The 20,249-nt window shown below is 48.7% G+C and overlaps 1 protein-coding gene across 7 annotated transcripts in view; it reads left to right on the plus strand.

Annotated features, from left to right (window-relative positions):
- Positions 1 to 19,874, plus strand: part of cspg5a (chondroitin sulfate proteoglycan 5a) — a 33,724-nt gene extending 13,850 nt beyond the window's left edge. Inside the window, exons 3-6 of one of the 7 annotated variants that reach the window (XM_062538526.1) lie at positions 8,802 to 8,990; positions 12,828 to 12,981; positions 15,099 to 15,155; positions 19,410 to 19,874. In XM_062538526.1, coding sequence (XP_062394510.1) covers positions 8,802 to 8,990; positions 12,828 to 12,981; positions 15,099 to 15,155; positions 19,410 to 19,580 — 571 coding nt within the window. In that variant the 3' untranslated portion in view covers positions 19,581 to 19,874. Of the gene's footprint in view, positions 1 to 8,801; positions 8,991 to 12,824; positions 12,982 to 15,098; positions 15,156 to 19,409 lie in introns of all 7 variants that reach the window. The other 6 variants (XM_062538530.1, XM_062538531.1, XM_062538527.1 and 3 more) reach the window with 6 other exon arrangements.
- Positions 19,875 to 20,249: the final 375 nt, after the last annotated feature.

The following is a 20,249-nucleotide window of genomic DNA, read 5'->3' on the forward strand; positions in this document are numbered from 1 at the left end:
GAGTGGTCTCCATCTTGGGCTGTTTAACGTGCCTTTGCAGCAATGAGATGCTGAAAAGAATCCACAAATTGCTTTCAAGTCCCCTTTTCCATTATTTGGAATGAGGCACTGATAGGTCGGGTGTAAAGCCAAGGAGAGGAGAGCTGATTATTCATTCTGAGCAGGGACAGCAGTTCCACCGGCTACAGGGAGTGAGAATAGGCAAACAAAAGTTCCAGCTCTTTTAGTAGTGACAAAAAGACAAATTGGGACCAAATATGAATAGCAGAGAGAGAGAGAGAGAAAGGGAATGAGTCAGACCTCTCTGCCTGCCAGCATGGAAACAGCAACAAACTAGGTAAGGAGTGTGTGTGTGTGTGTGTGTGTGTGTGTGTGTGTGTGTGTGTGTGTGTGTGTGTGTGTGTGTGTGTGTGTGTGTGTGTGTGTGTGTGTGTGTGTGTGTGTGTGTGTGTGTGTGTGTGTGTGTGTGTGTGTGTGTGTGTGCATGCGTGCGTGTGTGTGTTCATATTAAGTATGTGTTTGTATTTGTACATCATTGTCATACTGTGCAAGAGTAAATAGAATAAAGTTAAATGAACAGATTTTAACTCACACTTTTCATGACACTGTGTTTGTCCATGTGATGAGTGTGCAGTGCACACATGTTGTATGTCTACTCGTGCATAAGTGTGTGTGTGTGTGTGTGTGTGTGTTCATTTGAACTGACTCACTGCATGTGTGCACTGTGTTGTTTATCCCATAAGCAGACAGTGAGCACATGTCAGGGACTTGTGCAGCTTGTTATAATTAAGTGAAGGCAGCAGTGGTGGGAGCGCCTGGCCTCGGTCCACTCCTCTCCACTCCTCTCTCCACACTCTGCTCCAAATGCCTCCTAGCACTCACAACACAACACAACACAAGCCAGACCAGAACTCTTCTGACACTTGAAATGTCAGCCACAGGGACATTTGTATTTATACGGTTATTTGTACGTGTATGTTTATATTAAGTAGTACATACTTGCATTTAGTAGGAAGAATTTAATAGAAAGTATCTTAGTGTAGGCTATATGTAATTATGTATTCCCACTTCAAGATATAGGTCAAGGTTCCTTGCTATTTCAGTGACAGCGAAGGAACAAATCACCTAAGGTCAAGGATGGCTGGTTGTCAACACCGATGATCATATATTAAAGAGATGGTCCATCATTCAACAGTGCTCACATTTTTACAATGTGTGCTGGACAGGCTTGTAAACTAAACGATTTTCAGTTTAGAGGATTTAGTGTGGTGTTCAGTATGTGTGTGCCTGACAAGCCTGAAATCATTGCAGAATTTCAAACTCCTTAGAGAGATTGTGCGTGTTTGGGAATCCATGGGTGTGTGAACTGCATCTGTGTGTGTGTGTGTGTATGTGTGTTTGTGTGTCTGTGTGTGTGCAGTCTGTGCACGTGCATGTTCTCGTGTGTGTGTGTGTGTGTGTGTGTGTGTGTGTGTGTGTGTGTGTGTGTGTGTGTGTGTGTGCATCTGTGTGTGTGTGTGTGTATGTGTGTTTGTGTGTCTGTGTGTGTGCAGTCTGTGCACGTGCATGTTCTCGTGTGTGTGTGTGTGTGTGTGTGTGTGTGTGTGTGTGTGTGTGTGTGTGTGTGTGCGCATACATGTGTCCATGTGTATTATATCACAGGGTGGGGTTGGTCAGCGTGGTCCGACTGGCCTGTGTTGTTGACAGACGGGGTGGGGCCTCATTAATGATCACCCCTAATCCATCCTCTGATCCACGGACCCCCCTCCCGCCCAGTCCAGCGGGATGTCTCCCCCACAACAGTGCTCTCCATCTGGGGTTCACCACGCCACAACCTGGGGGAGGGGGTGGGGGGTCCGTGGAGGAACATGGTGGGAGGACAGTCCTGAATACACTTAATCAAGTAAATATTGTGGGGATTTGTTGGGCCTGAATAATGTGTCTTAGAAACACAAGGCCATTTGATTTAAAGAAACCTTTATTAGAGACCTTTATTAGGGAGGTTAGCGTAAGCCTCTCTTTCACTGAGTTAATGAGGGGGAGCTACTGTCAACTCGTTAACAGGAAACAGTGTCGAGAGAGAGAGAGAGAGAGAGAGAGAGAGAGAGAGAGGAGTATATATAGGAGAGAGACACAAGGGGCATACAAAAGGGCGAGGGGCACTAAGTAGAGAAGGAGGGAAATTAAGAGGGAGAGAGAGAGAGAGCACAGAGAGGATGAGACTGGAACAGACAGAGCAAGAGAGAGTGAGTGGGAATTTGTTGAAAGAAAATGGGATGAACATAAAGCACGGAGGAAAAGAGCGATGGAGAGAGGGAGAGATGGAGGAGGACAAGCAGCCAGCATCTTTGCATTAGCGAGATTATCCCAGTGCCTCCAGCTGCCACGGCTATAGCAAGTAAAAAGATGGGCGTGTGCTGGAGCGCATGGGCAATATAACTTCACAAGAGACAGGCTTGGACAGGGAGGGAGAGAGAGAGAGAGAGTGTGTGTGTGTGTGCGTGTGAGAGAGAGAGAGAGATAGAGGAGAGAGAGAAGTGGTGTTTAGAGGTATGGCTAAAGTGAGGGGATGACATGTGGCCACTGTCTGCCTCTGTCTCAGCTACTGCTCACCCAGGGACGCGCTGGCAGCCATCCATCTCCATATTAAATCCCCATTGTAGCACACACACACACACACACACACACACACACACACACACACACACACACACTCTCTCTCTCCCTCTCTCTCTCTCTCACACACACACACACACACACACATACAAACACACTGCTGCTGACATAGACACATACACCCATGCACACACTCTGCTGACATAAACATGTATACTCACACAGATACACACACATATGCATTATGCAGCATTTACGCACACGCACACACACACACACACACACACACACAAAGACACCAATATAAAATGTTTGTGCACACTCACACAGCAGCCCCCCCCCTTCTCTCGTTTACACACACACACACACACACACACACACACACACACACACACACACACACACACACACACACACACACGTGCACACACAGGCTTACTCATTCTCTCACACACATCATGTGCACCAGGGGCATCCACTAGTCCCCGGCTGTATATCTGCCGAGGTTAACTGCACCACTACAACCAGATGAGAGAGACAGACTCTCTTCTCTTTAAGCACATGGCGGAGCTACTACCAGCGGGCCAATGTAGTATCGACCCCGAATGAAGCAAAGCAGAACCCTGATGATTTTGATACAGTGGAGCTTATTGACATGTTGATATAGCGGGGCCGCAAGAGAGAGAGATAAAGGGAAACAGAGCATAGAGGAGCGCAGAAGTAGGACGGGATCTGGCCAGTCTTTCTGCTCCCTTATTATATACTGCTCTTTTGTCATGATCACAAGCACTACGGATAGACCACTGCTGCCTGCCCTGGTGGCTTCTCTCCAAGCAGTTCATTGTCAGAATCAGAATGAGAAGCAGATTTATTTGGCCAAGTGAGTTAGTGCACACAAGAATTTGTTTCTGGCTAATGGTATAACTCCGACTTTACAGACTATATACTATACAACCTAGACAGTATATAGGCAATATATAAAATACATTATTAGGTCTGAAAACCCAGAGACACCCATAATGAACAAAATGGTATGTTGTATTTCACTGTAGAAGCAGTGCAAATGAACACAACACATAGCTGACTCAACATGGCCAATAGCACCTGTGTACACCTACACACATCTCACATCTACATCTCACCACACAAGGGCAGTCAGTCGTGTCTAGAATGAGTAAGTCTGTAATGCATTATGGTCCATAGGTCCGTGTAGTGTGAGTCAAACAGATCTGGGCCAAATCTGGGCCAGTCTCCTGCTCTCTGATCTAATGTTTTTCTGTGAGAAATTTCCAAGAGAATCACTTCAAAAGTTGGCAAGAGAATGCTGCCCACGGAAGGTTCCAGTCAGTGTAAAGTCTACTGTAAATGTACACTGTTGTGGAGTGTGTTGGAAAAATAGTCCTCAAAGCCAGAGCCATGTAGAGAGCAGAGCTGAAGGACTGCAGAAAACAGGGAGGAGAGAGGTTCCAGCCATTAGGGAATTATTGAAGAGAAATAAATCATATCGGGGATTTTCATTTGGACAGAGAAAAAGTAAGAAAGACACAAGGAATAAAAAAAGAGATTAAAAGAGATTGACAGAGTAAACAGTATGTGGTTGAACATAGAGGATAACGGGGGAATATTCCAGTAAATTAATTTGATTGAGTGAGTGTGTGTTTGTGCGTGTGTGTATGCGCATGTGTTTGGGACGGGTGCATGCAAGTAGGGGAAAGAGAGAGAGAGAGAGAGGGAGGGGAGGGAGAAGAAGAGCTCTGAAGAATCTTTTTGAAGCCTCTGAGATGTTTAAAGGAAGCATTTGAATGTAACCTCTGTGCCGTTCATCAGTAGGCTTGTCACTCTGCTTTCCTGAGCAGTGAATACCACCCCCACCCCCCACGCCCACTCTGCCCCCCCCCCCCCCTGCTCTGGCAGAGTGCCAAGCCTGGTCTCTATGACCTCCCCAGCCTGCCTGCCTGGGTTGGCATGGACACAAAAGGGCAGGATACAGGATGCCAGTGTGAAAGGAGGCGAAGCCGCCCGACCCCAGCCCACTCACACCCCTCTCTCCTCTCTCCTCTCTCCTCTCTCCTCTCTCCTCTCTCCTCTCCCCTCTCTCCTCTCTCCACCCAGCCCTGGGCTGCCAGGGTGAATGTAAACGACACTTCCCACCCACCCCCGCCTCGCTTTCACTATTTACGTTCCAAAGCACGTGTGTTTGTGTGTGTGTGGTGTGTGTGTGTGTCTTGGGGCAGGGGGTTTGAGAAAGAGGGAGAGGAGGGGGTGTGGGAGAATATGTGTGGAAAAGAGATCAAGAGTGAATGAAAGTGTGTGTGTGTGTGTGTGTGTGTGTGTGTGTGTGTGTGTGTGTGTGTACATAGGGAGGCCATTCTATGCTGAAATAGCCTAGTGACAGAAAACAGGGACATGGGAGGGGGAGGCGAATAAGCTAGAAATGTTTTAATGCTATTTGTGTGTGTGTGTGTGTGTGTGTGTATTAGTGTGTGTGTAATTACCCCATTCATTCTACAGATTTACTCACACCAGTGTGTGTGTGTGTGTGTGTGCTTGAGCTGTGTTTGTAACACTGAACACTGAGTTTCCTCTCCTTTTGTGCTGGGATGCTTTAGAGAATGACTCAGCCTCTGCACAGTCTCTTTCTATGTGTGGGAATCTATGGGGGTGGGTTGTGGGGGACGGCAGCTTAGATGTGTGCTTATGTGTTGAAGTGTTCGACTAGAGCATATGGGTGTGTGTAAATGTGCGCTTGCAAAATTGCCTCGTTTATCTTCTAGATCGTTCCTCCGATTTCATTATCCCTCTCAGATACGTGTCAGATATGTAATTACATGTGAAATACATATCTCCTCCCTTTCCGCTTCATTACATTGTCCTTGAGTGGCTAAGTCTGAGTGTGATTTGAGGGGTCAAAGATTTGACCTTTGTGTGTATTTGTTGGTGAGTTTGAAAACAGCATGTGTGTGCCTGTGTGTGCACGTACACATTTACAGCATATGCTTCTGAAGTGTGTGTGTGTATCTGTGTGGTCGTGTCAGTTTGTGTGACATTCAGAATCTCCCCTCATCCTTCTCTCTTTTCCTCCCTCCCTCTGACTCTGCACCCCTTCCACTCTTCCATTCTTTCTCTCTCTATCCCCCTCTCTCTCCCTGCCACTCATCTTCTCTCTTTCTATCCCCAATCTCCTTGCCACCCTTTCTTTGTCTCCCTCTCTCTCCCTGCCACTCCTCTTCTCTCTCTCTCTCTCTCTCTCTCTCTCTCTGTATCTCTCTCTCTCTCTCGCTCTCTCTATCCCACTCCTCTCTGCATCCCTCTGTTTTGGATGGGAGGAAAGCGACAGCTCTCCTCCTGCCTGTCGGTCAGTCAGAAGCAATACATCTCTCCTCCAGCCCACACACACACATCTACACATGCACACAGACACCACAGACACACACACGCACACACACACACACACACACACACACACACACACACGCACACACACACACACACACACACACAGACCCATCCTTTCCTCAGTGCAGTTCTGTAGTCTATCTCCCAGCTGCTTGCCTCACCCTCAGCGTGAGAGAGCTACAGGGGAGGCGCTGGGGCTAAACAGCAGCAGCAGCACCCTGAGGTGCTGACGAACAGCAGAGGCGGCTGGGCCGGGCCCTGGGGCTGTGTGGACGTGTCTGGGCTGTGGCGCCCAACACACACATCCATCAGGTGGAGCCATCTGCGTCTGCCGGCCTCACGGGTTTATCCCTCCACACACACACACACACACACACACACACACACACACACACACACACACACACGTTCACACTCACACACACACACACACACACACACACACGCACACACGTTCACACACACACACACACACACACACACACACACACACACACACACACACACACACACACACTCACAATCCATGCCCAAAAAGGAGAGAGACAGAGGGACGGTGCGAGTGTGTGAATAAGAGAGATAAACAGAAATAATGGAGCCAGATGGAGGGAGAGAAAATGTGATGTGTGAGCAGTGGAAAGAGAGAGGGAGAGAGAGAGAGAGAGAACATTGAGGAGAATGGGAGAGAAGGAGAGAAGGAAGGGGAAAGGAGAAGACTTGAGCACAGATGGAGAGAGGACATTTCATGCCATTACCCGCCGCAGACATGAAAACAAGTCTTTTATCTCTCCCTGTCATTTTGTCAGATCCACACAAAATGGACACAATTATGTAGTTGAAAGCAGAAGGGATTTTTTTTTTTTTTAAAGCCACATTCCAACCATCCGCCCTCTGAATAATAAAAGCATCCATGTGAGCTGCTCACATCCTCAGCTGTCAACAGCCCAGGATGCCTCACTTCACGTAACTCTCACACACACACACACACACACACACACACACACACACACACACAGACGCAAGCTGCCCACATCTCCATCTGCCCAGGAGCTCTGAATGCCCCACTCCATGCCTTACTCCATGCCCCTAACTACTTTTGAGTGGACGTAAGTGTTTTAAACGGAGCTCAAGTCCCCCTCTCTGTCCTATTAGAGGCGCTGAGAGGGCTGGGGAGAGGGTGGAGGTGGTGGTCTTATGGAGCTCACCTCCGCCCGGCGGCCTGAATAAATGAGCTGGCTGGGGGCTGGAGGCGGCGTGTTCTCGGAGCGCCCACGGAGCCCCATGCATTATTCAGAGCTCCAGACGACGCAGCAGCGGCTGTTTACAGAAGGTCACAAGCAAGACGGGAGCCAGCGCTATTAGCTGTACTGGAGCATCGGCATGGTGCTGATGGAGCTGGTGTGTGTGTGTGTGTGTGTGTGTGTGTGTGTGTGTGTTTGTGTGTGTGTGTGTGTGTGTGTTTGCATGTAAATCAGGTTTTGAGGCGTAAGACGCGTTTTAGAAAGCACCTCTGTCTGTCTGTGTGTGTTTGTGTGTCTGTCTGTGTATGTATGGGCCGTGTCCTGTACATTAGCATGCCGTTCAGGCGGGAGGGTGGTACTGTGTGTGTGTGTGTGTGTGTGTGTTCAGGCGGGAGGGTGACACTGAGGGTGGCACTCTGGGTGGCACTGAGGATGGCGCTGTGACAGCAGTGTTTTTTCTCCTGGCCACCTCTCTGTAGGTGTCTCTGTGGGAGGCTGTCTGGGAAGAGACAGCGGGACATATGGCTCAATTAACCTCCCGTTTCCTCTCTCCTCCACCTCTCCCCTTCATCCCTCCATCCATACATCCATCTGTCCATCGCCTCTCCTCTCTCCCTTTGCCCAGGTGGCTCTGACTTTTGCGCCTGGCTCTCATTAATGCGCCATTTTGTCCCAGATCCGCCCTCGTGCTCGTGCTCTCCTCCCCCATACGGCCCTGCCTCTCCACACTCACCTGGCACGCCAGCCGCCCCGATTCTGAGGTTAAACTGGCCCTCATGCTCATATGCAGGAGATGGGGCACGGGCCAAACATGCAATCTGAAAAGTCAATCTGTTCAGAGTCCACGAGGAGAACACGCACACATACACACTCACACACACACACACACACACTCATGCACCACAGATGATGAAAACAAAAATCTCCAGTGACCAGCTGGCAAGTGAAGGACACTACAGAGACATAACTTCCAGAGTGACCTGGGGGAGAGTCCTTGAGAGTGCACACTCGTGAGCGATTACGCAGGTTGTTAAAAAAAATGATATCATCCTCATCAACAGAGCTGAGGCCATGTGTCCAAGGCTGCGGTGTTTGTGACAGAACATGATCATCTGTTTTCACCGTTTCCACAGTGATGTTACAGCACATACGGCACAAACAAAGGAGACGAATGAACACTAGAGAAAAAGCTGTTGTGAAATGTAATGCTTCCTTTTGTGTAGTGCAATAAGATGTTGAAGTGGGTAGAGCCTACAGTATTCTGTTTTAGGCCTCTGTTGAATCCTCTCCACCTCACCTCCTAGAACAACTTTAGTTCCCTCTTCAGAACCACAACCATCAGTCTCAGGCAAAGGAACTTTATGGGGAACCTTTGGCTTCTCACAGAAAAACCCTGTGAGAAAAACATGCATCACTAATTCCAGAACATGGGGGCACACACATATTCCAGACATTGATGTATATGTTGACCAGATGCTACAATTTGGCATGCCTCGCTATACGTTAACGTATAACAACGGGCCCGTCTCCTCTTCTTTCTGTTCCCAGGTGCAACGTGCAGGAGTACGTGTGGAACAAGGGCGCGCGCTGCGAGTCGGTCATCACGGAGTTCCAGGTGATGTGCATCGCCATCGGCGCCTCGGCCGTCATGCTCCTGCTGCTCTTCATGATCATCGTCTGCTTCGCCAAGCAGCTGCACGTCCTCAAGACCGAGAACAACAAGCTGCGCAAGCGCAGGTCAGACTCCACCCCAGCAGGGGCAGCGGAGAGCTGCGGAACGAACGAAAGAGAGAGAGAGAGAGAGAGAGAGAGTGGGGGAGGTGGGAGGAGGAGGGGGGTGGTGAGGGATGTGAAGAACAAAGACAAGGGGTGGTGGTGGTTGTGTTTTAGGCTGCCGCAGTGTGTGCACCGGGGCATGGTTTGATTGGACACACTCTCCCCAGGGTATCGTAAAGAACTGGAGCAGGAGATGAGCAGGGAGAGGTACCGCTGGAGCTGTGCACGAGTTAAGGCACAGGAGACACAAGGACAAATGAGAGAGGCCTTGTCATCAAATGGTCAGATTCTGGACCAGTTCCGGTCCAGTTCTAACACTAACCTGCATCTCTGGTCCAGTCGTAAGACTAGCCCTGTAGCACATCTGGCCCAGATGCGCGCGGCGTCTGTGATTGGTCAGGAGAACATGAGGGAGAGTGGAGGAATGCGGAGGAAAGACAGGAGGAGAGGAAGTCAACTCCACAGACGACAGAGAGAGGAGAGAGAGAGAGTCACAAGGGTGGGCCGGGAGACGGAGAGCAGAGCAGGCCTGGAGAGGGAGAGAGGGAGAGAGAGAGAGAGAGAGAGAGGGAGGGAGAGAGAGAGAGAAGCACGAGAGGTCTCAGGGAGAGGAGGAGCACAGAACACTCTGATTTAGAAACCAGATGGTGTTGTCATGTATCAGGGCTTGTTTTACCGCTTCACTGAGTGAGTGAGTGAGTGAGTGAGAGATTGAGAGAGTGAGGGAGGGAGAGGGAGAAGAGAGAGGGAGAGAATGCTCTTGGACTGATTGCAGACTCATTGTTTAAACACAGTGTTTTTCTCAGTATCTTGCGGTGGTGGCTGCATCAGCTGGGCGTAGGTAGGGACACAGGCAGACTGCAGCTGATGGCAGAGAGAGTGATGATGATGATGAGGATGAGGATGATGATGGTACAGGAGAGTGAAGCAGGAGCTGGATGGCGTGCTAATTCCTAGCGTACGGCGTTAGCAGCTCAGAGCAGCGATGCCACAGCAATTCCAGCTGGAAAGTAGGCCAGTGAGCAAAAGGGGGGGGGGGGGTAGTGGAGTGCAGCGAGATGGGGTGGGGGTGACCTACATACAGCTGTGAGACCTGGGGGGTGTGGGGGTGGGGCTGGGATTTAAAAACTGCAGACAGCTTCATCAAAGAGCTGGCGCAATGCAAAAAAAAAAAAGGTGGAAGATGATGCTGGCAAAAAACAGGGCAGGAAGAACGAGGAAATGGAACAAAGGAAGAATAGCAGACATGGATGGAGGAGAGGAGAGAGAGAGAGAGAGGGAAGAGAGGAGAGATGGTGCATGGAAAGAGGAGGCATTGGCTGTGGTCAGATGGGAGCAGAGGCAGAGAGTGTGTAGAGAGATGATAGATTAATCGAATGGTGTGGGCAGAGAGAGAAGAGACAGAGAGAAGGACAGAGAAGGAGAGGAGTGAATGAGCTGTAAAGGTAGAAGAGAGATGGGGTGATAGATGGATGGAAATCAGGAAAGATGGAAAGGAGGGATGAATGGCTAAACAGAGGAATAAAGATAGATGATGTGATGGGTAGAAACAAAGAGAGATGGAGTGATAGTCTCTCAGATGGAGAGAATATAGAGACCGAGAGGTGTGATGGAGAGAAAGAATGACCATGGTGGATCAAGAGAGGACAAGAGAGATGGTGTGATAGAGGGATATGGCCAGAGATGGAAAGTAAGAGAGGATGAGGCAGAGAGACAGAGAGAGGACAAGAGAGAGGGTGTGATGAGGAGGGACAATGTGATGTGTGGAATAGATGAACCGGCATTATGCCGGCACAAAGACAGGAAGAGGGGGAGAGAGAAAGGGACAGAGAGAAAGGGACAGAGAGAAAGACAGAAAGGGAGGGATGGAGAGAGAGAGAGAGAGAGAGAGAGAGAGAGAGAGAGCGTCAGACGCCTACCCCCCATCTGCTGCGGATTACTGCAGTCGACTGTGAGGAGCGTGCGGCTCCACCAACGACATGAGACACGGCTGCTGTCACCTCACTGAGACGAGAGAGAGGGAGGGAGAGAGGGAATAAGAGAGAGAGAGATAGGGAGAGATGGAAAGAAGGAGAGAGGGAGAGACTAAAAGGAATGGAAGAGCAGGAGAAGGGAAAAAGAAAGGGGGTGGAGAGTGAAAAGAGGGGGCTTAAGAAGAGTTAAGGGGAGGGATAGAGAGAGGGAAGAGGAAGAGAGGAACAGAGGGAGGGAGAGTGTGAGTAAGGAGGAGAGGGATATGGAGTGATGAGAACAGAGATGGAGGATACAGTTTAACAACCTAAAGGGCTGACAAATTCACCCACTCTCTCTTTCTCACTGTCTCACTCTTTCTCTCACACACACCTCTCTCTCTCTCACACACACACACACACACACACACACACACACACACACACACACACACACCCGCGCGCGCACACACACACACACACACACACACACATCCACTGTATGAGTATGCACTCTGGTGAAGCAGTTAAGAAAACCATGCTCTTCAATAGACTCAGCACATCAAATCTACTGGCTCTTAAGCTGATGCCATTAAATTATGCAAGACATTTTATCAGCACTCGTTCACTATACTGCTTACCGCGCATGCACACACACACACACACACACACACACACACTCTAGGGACAGGGCTAATTGGCAGTCTCTCTTTTCTACTTACTCTCAAGCATCATTAAAGAAGCTTTCATTAGCTAATCGTTAAGTATACATGCAGGGGAAAGAGAGCGAGAGAGAGTGAGTGTGTGTGAGAGAGAAAGAGAGAGAGAGAGAGAGATGAGAGAGAGAGAGAGAGAGAGAGATGAGAGGCATGTGGGCAAGTGGTGAAGTAAATAAGGGATTGGGTTTTGGGATAAGGGGTGTGTTAGTGTCAGCATATGTGCTTGAGACAATGAATGTTAAAGACTTCACACACACACATTCTGTACACACACGCACACACATGCACACACACACACACACACACACACACACACACACACAGAGAGACAAGACAAGAAATCTCTCATTTACCTTACCAGGATTATTCATGGAACAGAGTGAAAGACGGGGGTTTTTCACCAAAACAGAGCTGCTTTTCACAGCGTGCGAGTCTTTTAGCCATGTTCTTCACACATATGGAGGTTTAGAATTGGTCAGTGGTGCGCGCTGTGCTGTGCGTGCCCATGGCAACGCCCTGTCTTAGCAGAGGGCTGGAGTCCAGGTGCAGAGCTGACCAGCACTGACCAGCGCTCTTGCCTCTGGGGTCGGTCTGTCATTGTGTTTGTGTTGCATCACAGAGTGTTTATTGTTTGGTTATTGTTGTTTGTCTCCAGATCTACATGTTAGTATCCGAGTCTCTCCTAGATTTGCACTAATGCTTCTCTCTCTCCTGCCTCATCCCCTCCCCCTCCCCCACCCACCCCATTGTAACATCACATTGTCTTCTCCTTCTCTGTTCTTCTTCCACAATGCCTTCCCATCCCTCCATTCCTACTGCTCTGTCCATTTTCTCCTCTCTTCTGTCCCTTCGGATTCTCTCCTCTTCCTCGATGCCTCTCGACTCTTCCTCTTCCTCTTCTCGCTGTGCTCTCCCATTGCTCTGGTCTTACTTACTCTGGTCTCATGCTATTGGTCAAATTCTCACCTCACCTCTCCCTCATCTCATCTCTCCTTCTCTCCTCTCCACCACCCTTCATCCTCCATGCCTCCTCCACCTCTTCCTTCCCCCCCCTCCATCACCCTCTCTTTCATCTCCCTCCATCCCTCTCTCCGTTTGCACCCCACCCCCCCCCCCCTCCCCCACAGCAGTAAGTACCGCCCCTCCTCGGAGCAGCACAATGATAATTTCTCGTTGTCCACCATCGCTGAGGGCTCCCACCCAAATGTAAGGAAATTGTGCGACACCCCTCCTAACCTTCCTCATGCCCGTGCTTTGGCTTACTATGATAACATTATCTGTCAGGTAACGTGTTTCTCGTCTCTCTTTCCCCTCTCTTTTCCCTTCTGCATGATTCTGAGGGTAACCTTTTTTGATTTGAGGGGGGGTTCAATGGAAGGGGGTATAAATGATGGATAGCAAGGGCAGGGGTGGAGGTGGGGGGTGGGAGACCATCTCTCTCCTCCTCTCCTGTCTTGCGCTCGCACTCCATACGGCAAGTTTGCTCTTCAGACAAGAAGCCCGCGGTTGCCGAGGTAACCGCTGTTGCCATAGCAACAGGCATACTGTAAGGAACCGACCACCGGTCTCTCCCCTCTCCCTCCCTCTCTCCCTCGTAGCGTGTATAGGCGCGCAGTAGCGAGCGAACACTCATGGGTACGGGTTCACTGGGTGGAGCTGCTGACCGCAGTAAATTACTCTCCATCAGCTCCCCTTTCCCATCCCATTCATCTGCCCAGCTGAGTGTGTGTGTGTAAAGCACTCACACGTGTGTGTGTGTGTGTGTGTGTGTGTGTGTGTGTGAGAGAGGAGAGAACACGCTAGCGACAGACTCTCCCATCACACTAAAGGACCCATGAAAAACCCACTGTATTGATCCCTCAGTAGACAATCGATGCATAGGCAGACCTCAGATGGTCAACCACGATCACATCGACACTGAGCCTTCCACACACACTCACACCCACACACTCACACTCACACACACAAACACACACACACACACACACACATAGAGACACAGACACAGACACAAAGTGCTCGTTATTTATTATTCATAGGACCGGCTTTTAGGTTCTTTGCTGCTCTTGTCTGGTGGCCATCCTGCCTGTTGGAGTGCCCTTCTCCTCCGACCCCCCTCCTCTCTTTCTGCTCTCCTTCCTCTTCACCTTTGCATTGGTGTGCCACTGCATGCTCTATCGCTCACATGCGCCCTCCAGTGGCCATGCGAGCCGCTGCTGCTGCTTGTTCGCTGCACTGCGCCCTCGTCCACAAATATAAATATTTATATATTTATATATATATCTATATATTGATATCTCTGTATGTCTGTTTCACTTGTTTATCCTGGTTCTGGGGTGCAGGGGGAGGTGGGAGGCGGGGTGTCTTGTTTGAGACAACAGGTGAGTGCCTTGTTAAAAGCAGGATAAACATCTGCGATGCAACGTCTCGCCACCACCTATAGGTGGCGCTGTGGGGGGGGGGGGTGTTGGGGATCAGACTCACACACACACACGCCTAACATGGCTGCAGCATGGGGGAGTAGATGTAGAGCTAACATGGATGTCGTTCGTTCTCTGTGTGGGATAACCATAGCCTCTGAAATAACCTCCTCGGCCAGCCGACACGTCTGAAAAAAGATCCTGTCCCTTTAACGGCATAGAGGGATAAAGACGAAGCTCCTATCTTATCTTTGCCATCCACCTGCAGTCTCTGAGGTCTGCTATGAGACTGTGTGACTGCAGTCACGGTTCCTCAGCTCGGAAACTAACATTCATTAAATGAGCCACCATTCTCCAGCCCTCGCTGGTAACCACCCACTCTGACACAGAGATCCACTGACACACGCATAAACCTTGAGATGAAGCTAACACTTAACCCGATCCATGAAATCTCTTATGGCGTTTGTTCCCTGAAGCGAGTGCCACTCTTTCTCTCTCGGCTCCTTAAATAGCCACTCTTGGCCTCAGAGAACTGTGAAGTGGAGTCGCTCTCTGGCGTGGGCCTAAACACAGGACTTGGCCGCGACCACCAGCCACACCATGCGGATGGCACCGGGGCGGTTCTGGCCCAGGTCTGGCCCACGTCCGCTCGACCACACACTGGCTCTGATGGCTGTGACAGAAGAGAGTCTAACTAAGCCAGTGCGGTCTCGTTTTAAGTGACCCAGGGACCTGGGGCAAATGGGGAGGGGAGATCGCAAACCGGGATACTAATCCTTCTCACAATAGAATCCTTTCGAAGGAATCGCCTTTCTCTTCCTGTATCTCTATTCTCTCTGTCCCTCCGTCTCTCTCTCTCTCTCTCTCTTCTCTCTTCTCTCTGTCGATCTGCCCCATCCGTCCGCGTCCTGTCTCTGCTCTGTTGAAGGTGTGTTTGTGTATCTGAGGTACATAACCCTCTGCCCTGCCCCCACCCCTTAGAAAACCATGAGCAGATACACCTGGGAGTGTAAGAACAAAGAGGACACCGACTGCGAGGTAAGATCAACAAACAAACAAACAACCCCCCTCCACCAACAATCACCATCACTACTGCCCCCTTCCTGCCCCTCAGCCCCAACCCAGTGAGAGCCCTACCACCTCAGGGGCACTGTCCCTTCTCTCATTGTGCTGTGGCCCTGTCAATCATCTGTTTTCAAGTCAACCAATCCCTGTGCAGTGATCACTCAAAAGCAAAACGCAGTCCCACATCCCCAGTCCTGCAGAAGAGTGGTTCAAATGATGTCTACAGTCTGGCCTCTGGAGAGTGAAACAATAATGAAAATAAGGGAAATCGTTTCTGTCTTGTTATCATACAGTAGTACATGCCAATTCAGTGTCCCACTAAATTCAGACAGCAAATGTTAATGCCATAATGATACTTATTATCTTGGAATAAGTTCAGAAATAAGGATTAAAAAATGGCACTAAAATCAGCTAATTTAGTTATTTCCAGCCCATTTAGCATTAGCAGTCGCATCACATTTGGATTACAGGGTATAGTGTAGCTCATAGTCACGGGTGGAGTTAAGGCAATGGAGGCAGAGGCTCATCTCCTGATCAGTGAGTTGGAGAAGAGTGGAGGTTCATCAGAGGGAGATGAGATCAATCCCCTTATCAAATGAGCCCGAGCGCTGCCTATGTCTGCCGCTCTATCGTCTTCTTGAGTGCAGGCTTCCTCCCCCTGCGTTCGGACTGCATGTGTCGAGTCTGACCTTCAGACAGCGGAGGACGTGGCTATCGATTGAAATGCAATGCAAAGGAAAGTCTAGAGTTCCTCATGTAACGGAAAACACTCCTGAAAATGAACCGTATGTGGCAGAAAGGGACAGATCTCTCAAGGTGGGGGAGGGGATGAAAGGAAGGAAATATACAAGCACATGCAAAATGCTGTATATACACACACACTCTCTCTCACACACACACACACACACACACACGCACACACATACACAGACTGTCAGGGTCTTTATTACCGGCAGCCAAATGCTCCGTGATCAATATCCGCTTGAGTAAAAAGAGCGAGGCCTGGGAATGCAGCCAATCTCAAGCACACACACACACACACACACACACACATACACACACACACACACACACACACACACACACACACACACACACACACACACACACACACACACAGATTTACCCTCCAAGTTTGACAGCAAAATCTGAATAATGCCAAAGCAGTAGATAAAAAGGCTAAAAACTCTCCTCAAAGTCAAGAAAATGAAACACAAGCAGAACTAACTCTGAGGTCATCTCTTTAGGCATCGTAAGGACCACAATTCAGCAGCGCAGAGGATGAATCTTTTTACGACCTTCTCTGCTGTTAAACCCCAGACAATGTTAAATGACCAGCCGTTTCACTCTTCAGTGCTGATGTCCCCTGTCCTCTCTGTTCATCCCTGCTTTATGGGCTGTGTGCTGTTCTGTCCCCGTGGAGTGAGTGAAGTCCTCTGCCGAAGTCCTTCGTCACGTCCCTGTCTCCCGTCCTCTTCGTGTCCTTCCTCTTCTCTGGCTGCACACGCCTGACATAAAAAACAGCATATGGTCGGCCGAACTTCAAAAAAAAAAAAAAAAAAACATCCTCAGAAAAAAAACCACACCCACGCGCAAACACACAACTGTTCGCTTACTTACTTTCCCCTGCATCTTAAATCCACACAGCTCCCGAGAGAGCCACTTCAACACTCCCAACAGGCTGTGCCTCGTTTCGTGCCTGTCTTCTGTTTGCCTGGCAGCTTAGTAGCTGACTCCAGCCCGCATCTGGCTTGAATCAGGGCCTGATCTGGGATGCATCAGCATCTTAGTTCATCCTAGACCACTTAAAATCAGTAAACACATTTCATCTCAAGCAACTTATAGTGTGCTGAAGAAGTAGCACTTAAAGAAATGACCCAGCTGAAATATACGGCATGCAATTGAACCTCTCAGCACCAAGATAGCAAAATTACAGTTTTGCTGTTAATGGGATTGTCATTTTGTACATAATTCTACAACTCCTACGCTAAACACAACAGTACAAACGTCTCTTCAGATAAGTGGGAAGAAAATGATCAGTGTACAGCTAACCGCATACTTGCGGTGTTATTCTGGTCAGGTAGGGATCTAATTGAACTGCTCTGCAAACCACTCAGAGTTTAAAATTCAGCTGGAGACTCCAAAGAGGTTGGCACCCACTGTCAGTGCCCCCACGCAGGAATGGCTAATTTAGCCTGAAATGAAAGGCCAGCAGAACAAATTCAGGTTAAAACCCTTAGGAGCGCTGAGCCAGACCAGCGGACGGCAGCGGTCTGCCATCACGTCCGCATGTCCGAGGAAAACCACCAGATTCTCTCAGTTCATCATGTTATATGGCAGCACAGGGGGACGATTCTTCCCACCTAAACACACAAAGACATTCGAGTTTACTCAATACTAATGTAGACATTCTAAGTATACAAGCTACATGTATTTATCAATCAGTTAGATATTAAACATTTTGAAAATCAACCTTAATTAGAGTCTTTAAATACATAACACATGTACAAAAGCAAAATAACTATAAGATCTCTGCTTTATTTTGTCGAGGGGAAGGATGCAAAGACAAACACATTCATCTCCCTCATCATATATCCCTGTGATATCACTATGTCATCTACATATAAACGACCCAACTCCACCCTCCCAACCAGAAGCAAAACACATTAAAAAAAATCCTTGCCCTCCCCCAAAGCTCCCTTTCCAAATGCCCTGAAAGCCAACCCCAAAATGAAACCAAAACCAAAACCAAAACAACCCCATTTTCCAGTTCCATGCCGACGGAAAGAAGGAAGGCCCCTACCCCGTTACCCTGGAGGTGGCGTACCCGCACGTCCTGCCCGAAGTCACTATATAGGCCTGCGCTGAATGGGTAAATGACCTCCCGCTGGCTTAGGCCTTACAGCACGCCTGCTGATAGACGTGACACACTGACACACATGCTCACTTCTCAGGGTGATTACGTCTGCCTGGCCCTGTCAGCATTTAGTGAGAGTGAGGATGTGTGTGTAATACGTGATGGTGTGTGTGTGTGTGTGTGTGTGTGTGTGTGTGTGTGTGTGTGTGTGTGTGTGTGAATGTTAGAAGTGTTGAAGGCGAATAAGTAAATACCTCATCTCTCTCATTGTTGATAAGGTTCTATCTCTACATTCAGTGACTCACATATTTTTGTTGCAAGCAAATCTTTGTTGTCTTTAAAATAAATAAACCTTTTTTCTCTTTATCTTCTCAAAACATTACTTTTCAGCTAGTGACAAGCATACACGCACAGTCGCACACGTACACATGTACACACACACACACACACACTCCTTTAATGTGTGATTTCTCTTGTCCTCGTCAGTGACTGCCCTAATTAGGCTGTGTTTGATGGTTATTCCACAGAGGGTAAACGGGGCTTGGTTGGCATTGCAGTAGATTGCTAGTACCTTCCCTGCCTACCTCAAGCCTGATTTTTGTTTGGGTGGGGGTTGCGTGTGTTTTGGGGGAGGGTATGTGTGTGTGTGTGTGTTATCAGTAAAGTAGTGGGGCATCAGGAGATGCATAGGGCTGTATAAGAGGCTGAAGGGGGGGGGGGGGGGGGGGGGTTGTTGCATGTGTGCATGTGCCTTGTGTGTTTGGGTCGGTGGGTGGGTTGGAGTCATCAGACCCTGTGCTTTTCAATGCCAAGCAGTCTCTCATACAGCCTTCTCATCTTCCTTTTAAACCCACGGGTGCTAAAAAGGGTGTTCAGTCCCCACTAAACAACTGAGTGTAAACTCGTGTGGTGTGACATGCTGGGAAGCCTAATGGGTTAAATGTGGATCTCTGTGTGCTCTTCTCCTTTGTAAATGCATTTATTCCAGCCACCTGGATAAACAGGTAGTATTCCCTCTCTGAGAATGACTGACTTATGACGCATTTACACAATGTGTCATCAGAGATACATACTGAGCTTTCTTTTATGGGGTTTGAGTAAATCTGAATGATTGAATTAGGTAAATTATAATTTACATAAATTATAATCTGTAGCTTTCAGATGGTTCTGGAGCACATTCATGATATTACCACATTGATATTACCTTGAAATAAGAGGGTATCAATTCTAGAAGAACACTAGATCGCAACAGATGGGAACTATAACAGAGGGTGGGCTGCGTTCTAGACCAAGAGGGTCTTGAGAACGCACCAGAGGGGAACACGCATGTGTGGTTTGGGGGGGTTCTAATGGTTCTATTGGTTCTCCAGGATGATCCTCATGCCCAGAACAAGCTGGAGGACCCCGTGAAGGCCCCCCCTCCCAAGGAGGACGAATCGCTCAACATCCAGAACTCTCTCACCCCCAAGCAAGAGAACCACAAGGGTCTCGGCGATGAGAACTCCTCGGAGGTAAACTCGCTGCAGAACAACATGATGTAGAGCAGAAAAAATAAAGCAAAACGAATATCAACAACTACAACAACAACAACAGCACTCAACCACTGCCACCCCAATTCTCAGACAAAAAACCCACCCACCCCCCCACAACCTCCATCCCCAACAACAACTACAGCAATTACAACCAGCCACAAACAAACGACACTGCAGCTACTGTCACCAACACCAACACCTCAGTAATGCTACTACACCCTTCAAACTTTCAACCGCCAGACTCCCAACCCCTTGCCTCCTCGCCCCCTGACCCCCATTCAGACTCTGCATCGCAGCCCCCCCCACCCCTTGTTGTAGTCTCTTATTTTGATCCTGTAGTCCAGTCTTTAACCCCACCTTTACACACATACGCATCATCACACAAACACACACAAACACCCAGACACACATTCACACACACACACACACACACACACACACACACACACCTTCCCCTGCCTTACTGAATACTGGCATGCGTTGGTGTATTTTGTAAAAAGTTAAACAAAAAAAACTACATATATACGGGGTTTAAAATAAAACATTGTCATAAATAGGAAAAAAGAAAAAAGCTACTGAGAGGTTTTGATGTTTGTCTGACTAATTCAGTGAGTATGTATAAATATATGAAGAAAAAAAAATGCTTGGATTGATATTAAGGTTAAAAAACACAATGTG

Source organism: Sardina pilchardus, chromosome 6 (assembly GCF_963854185.1).
Source record: "Sardina pilchardus chromosome 6, fSarPil1.1, whole genome shotgun sequence".
Lineage (NCBI taxonomy): Eukaryota > Metazoa > Chordata > Actinopteri > Clupeiformes > Clupeidae > Sardina > Sardina pilchardus.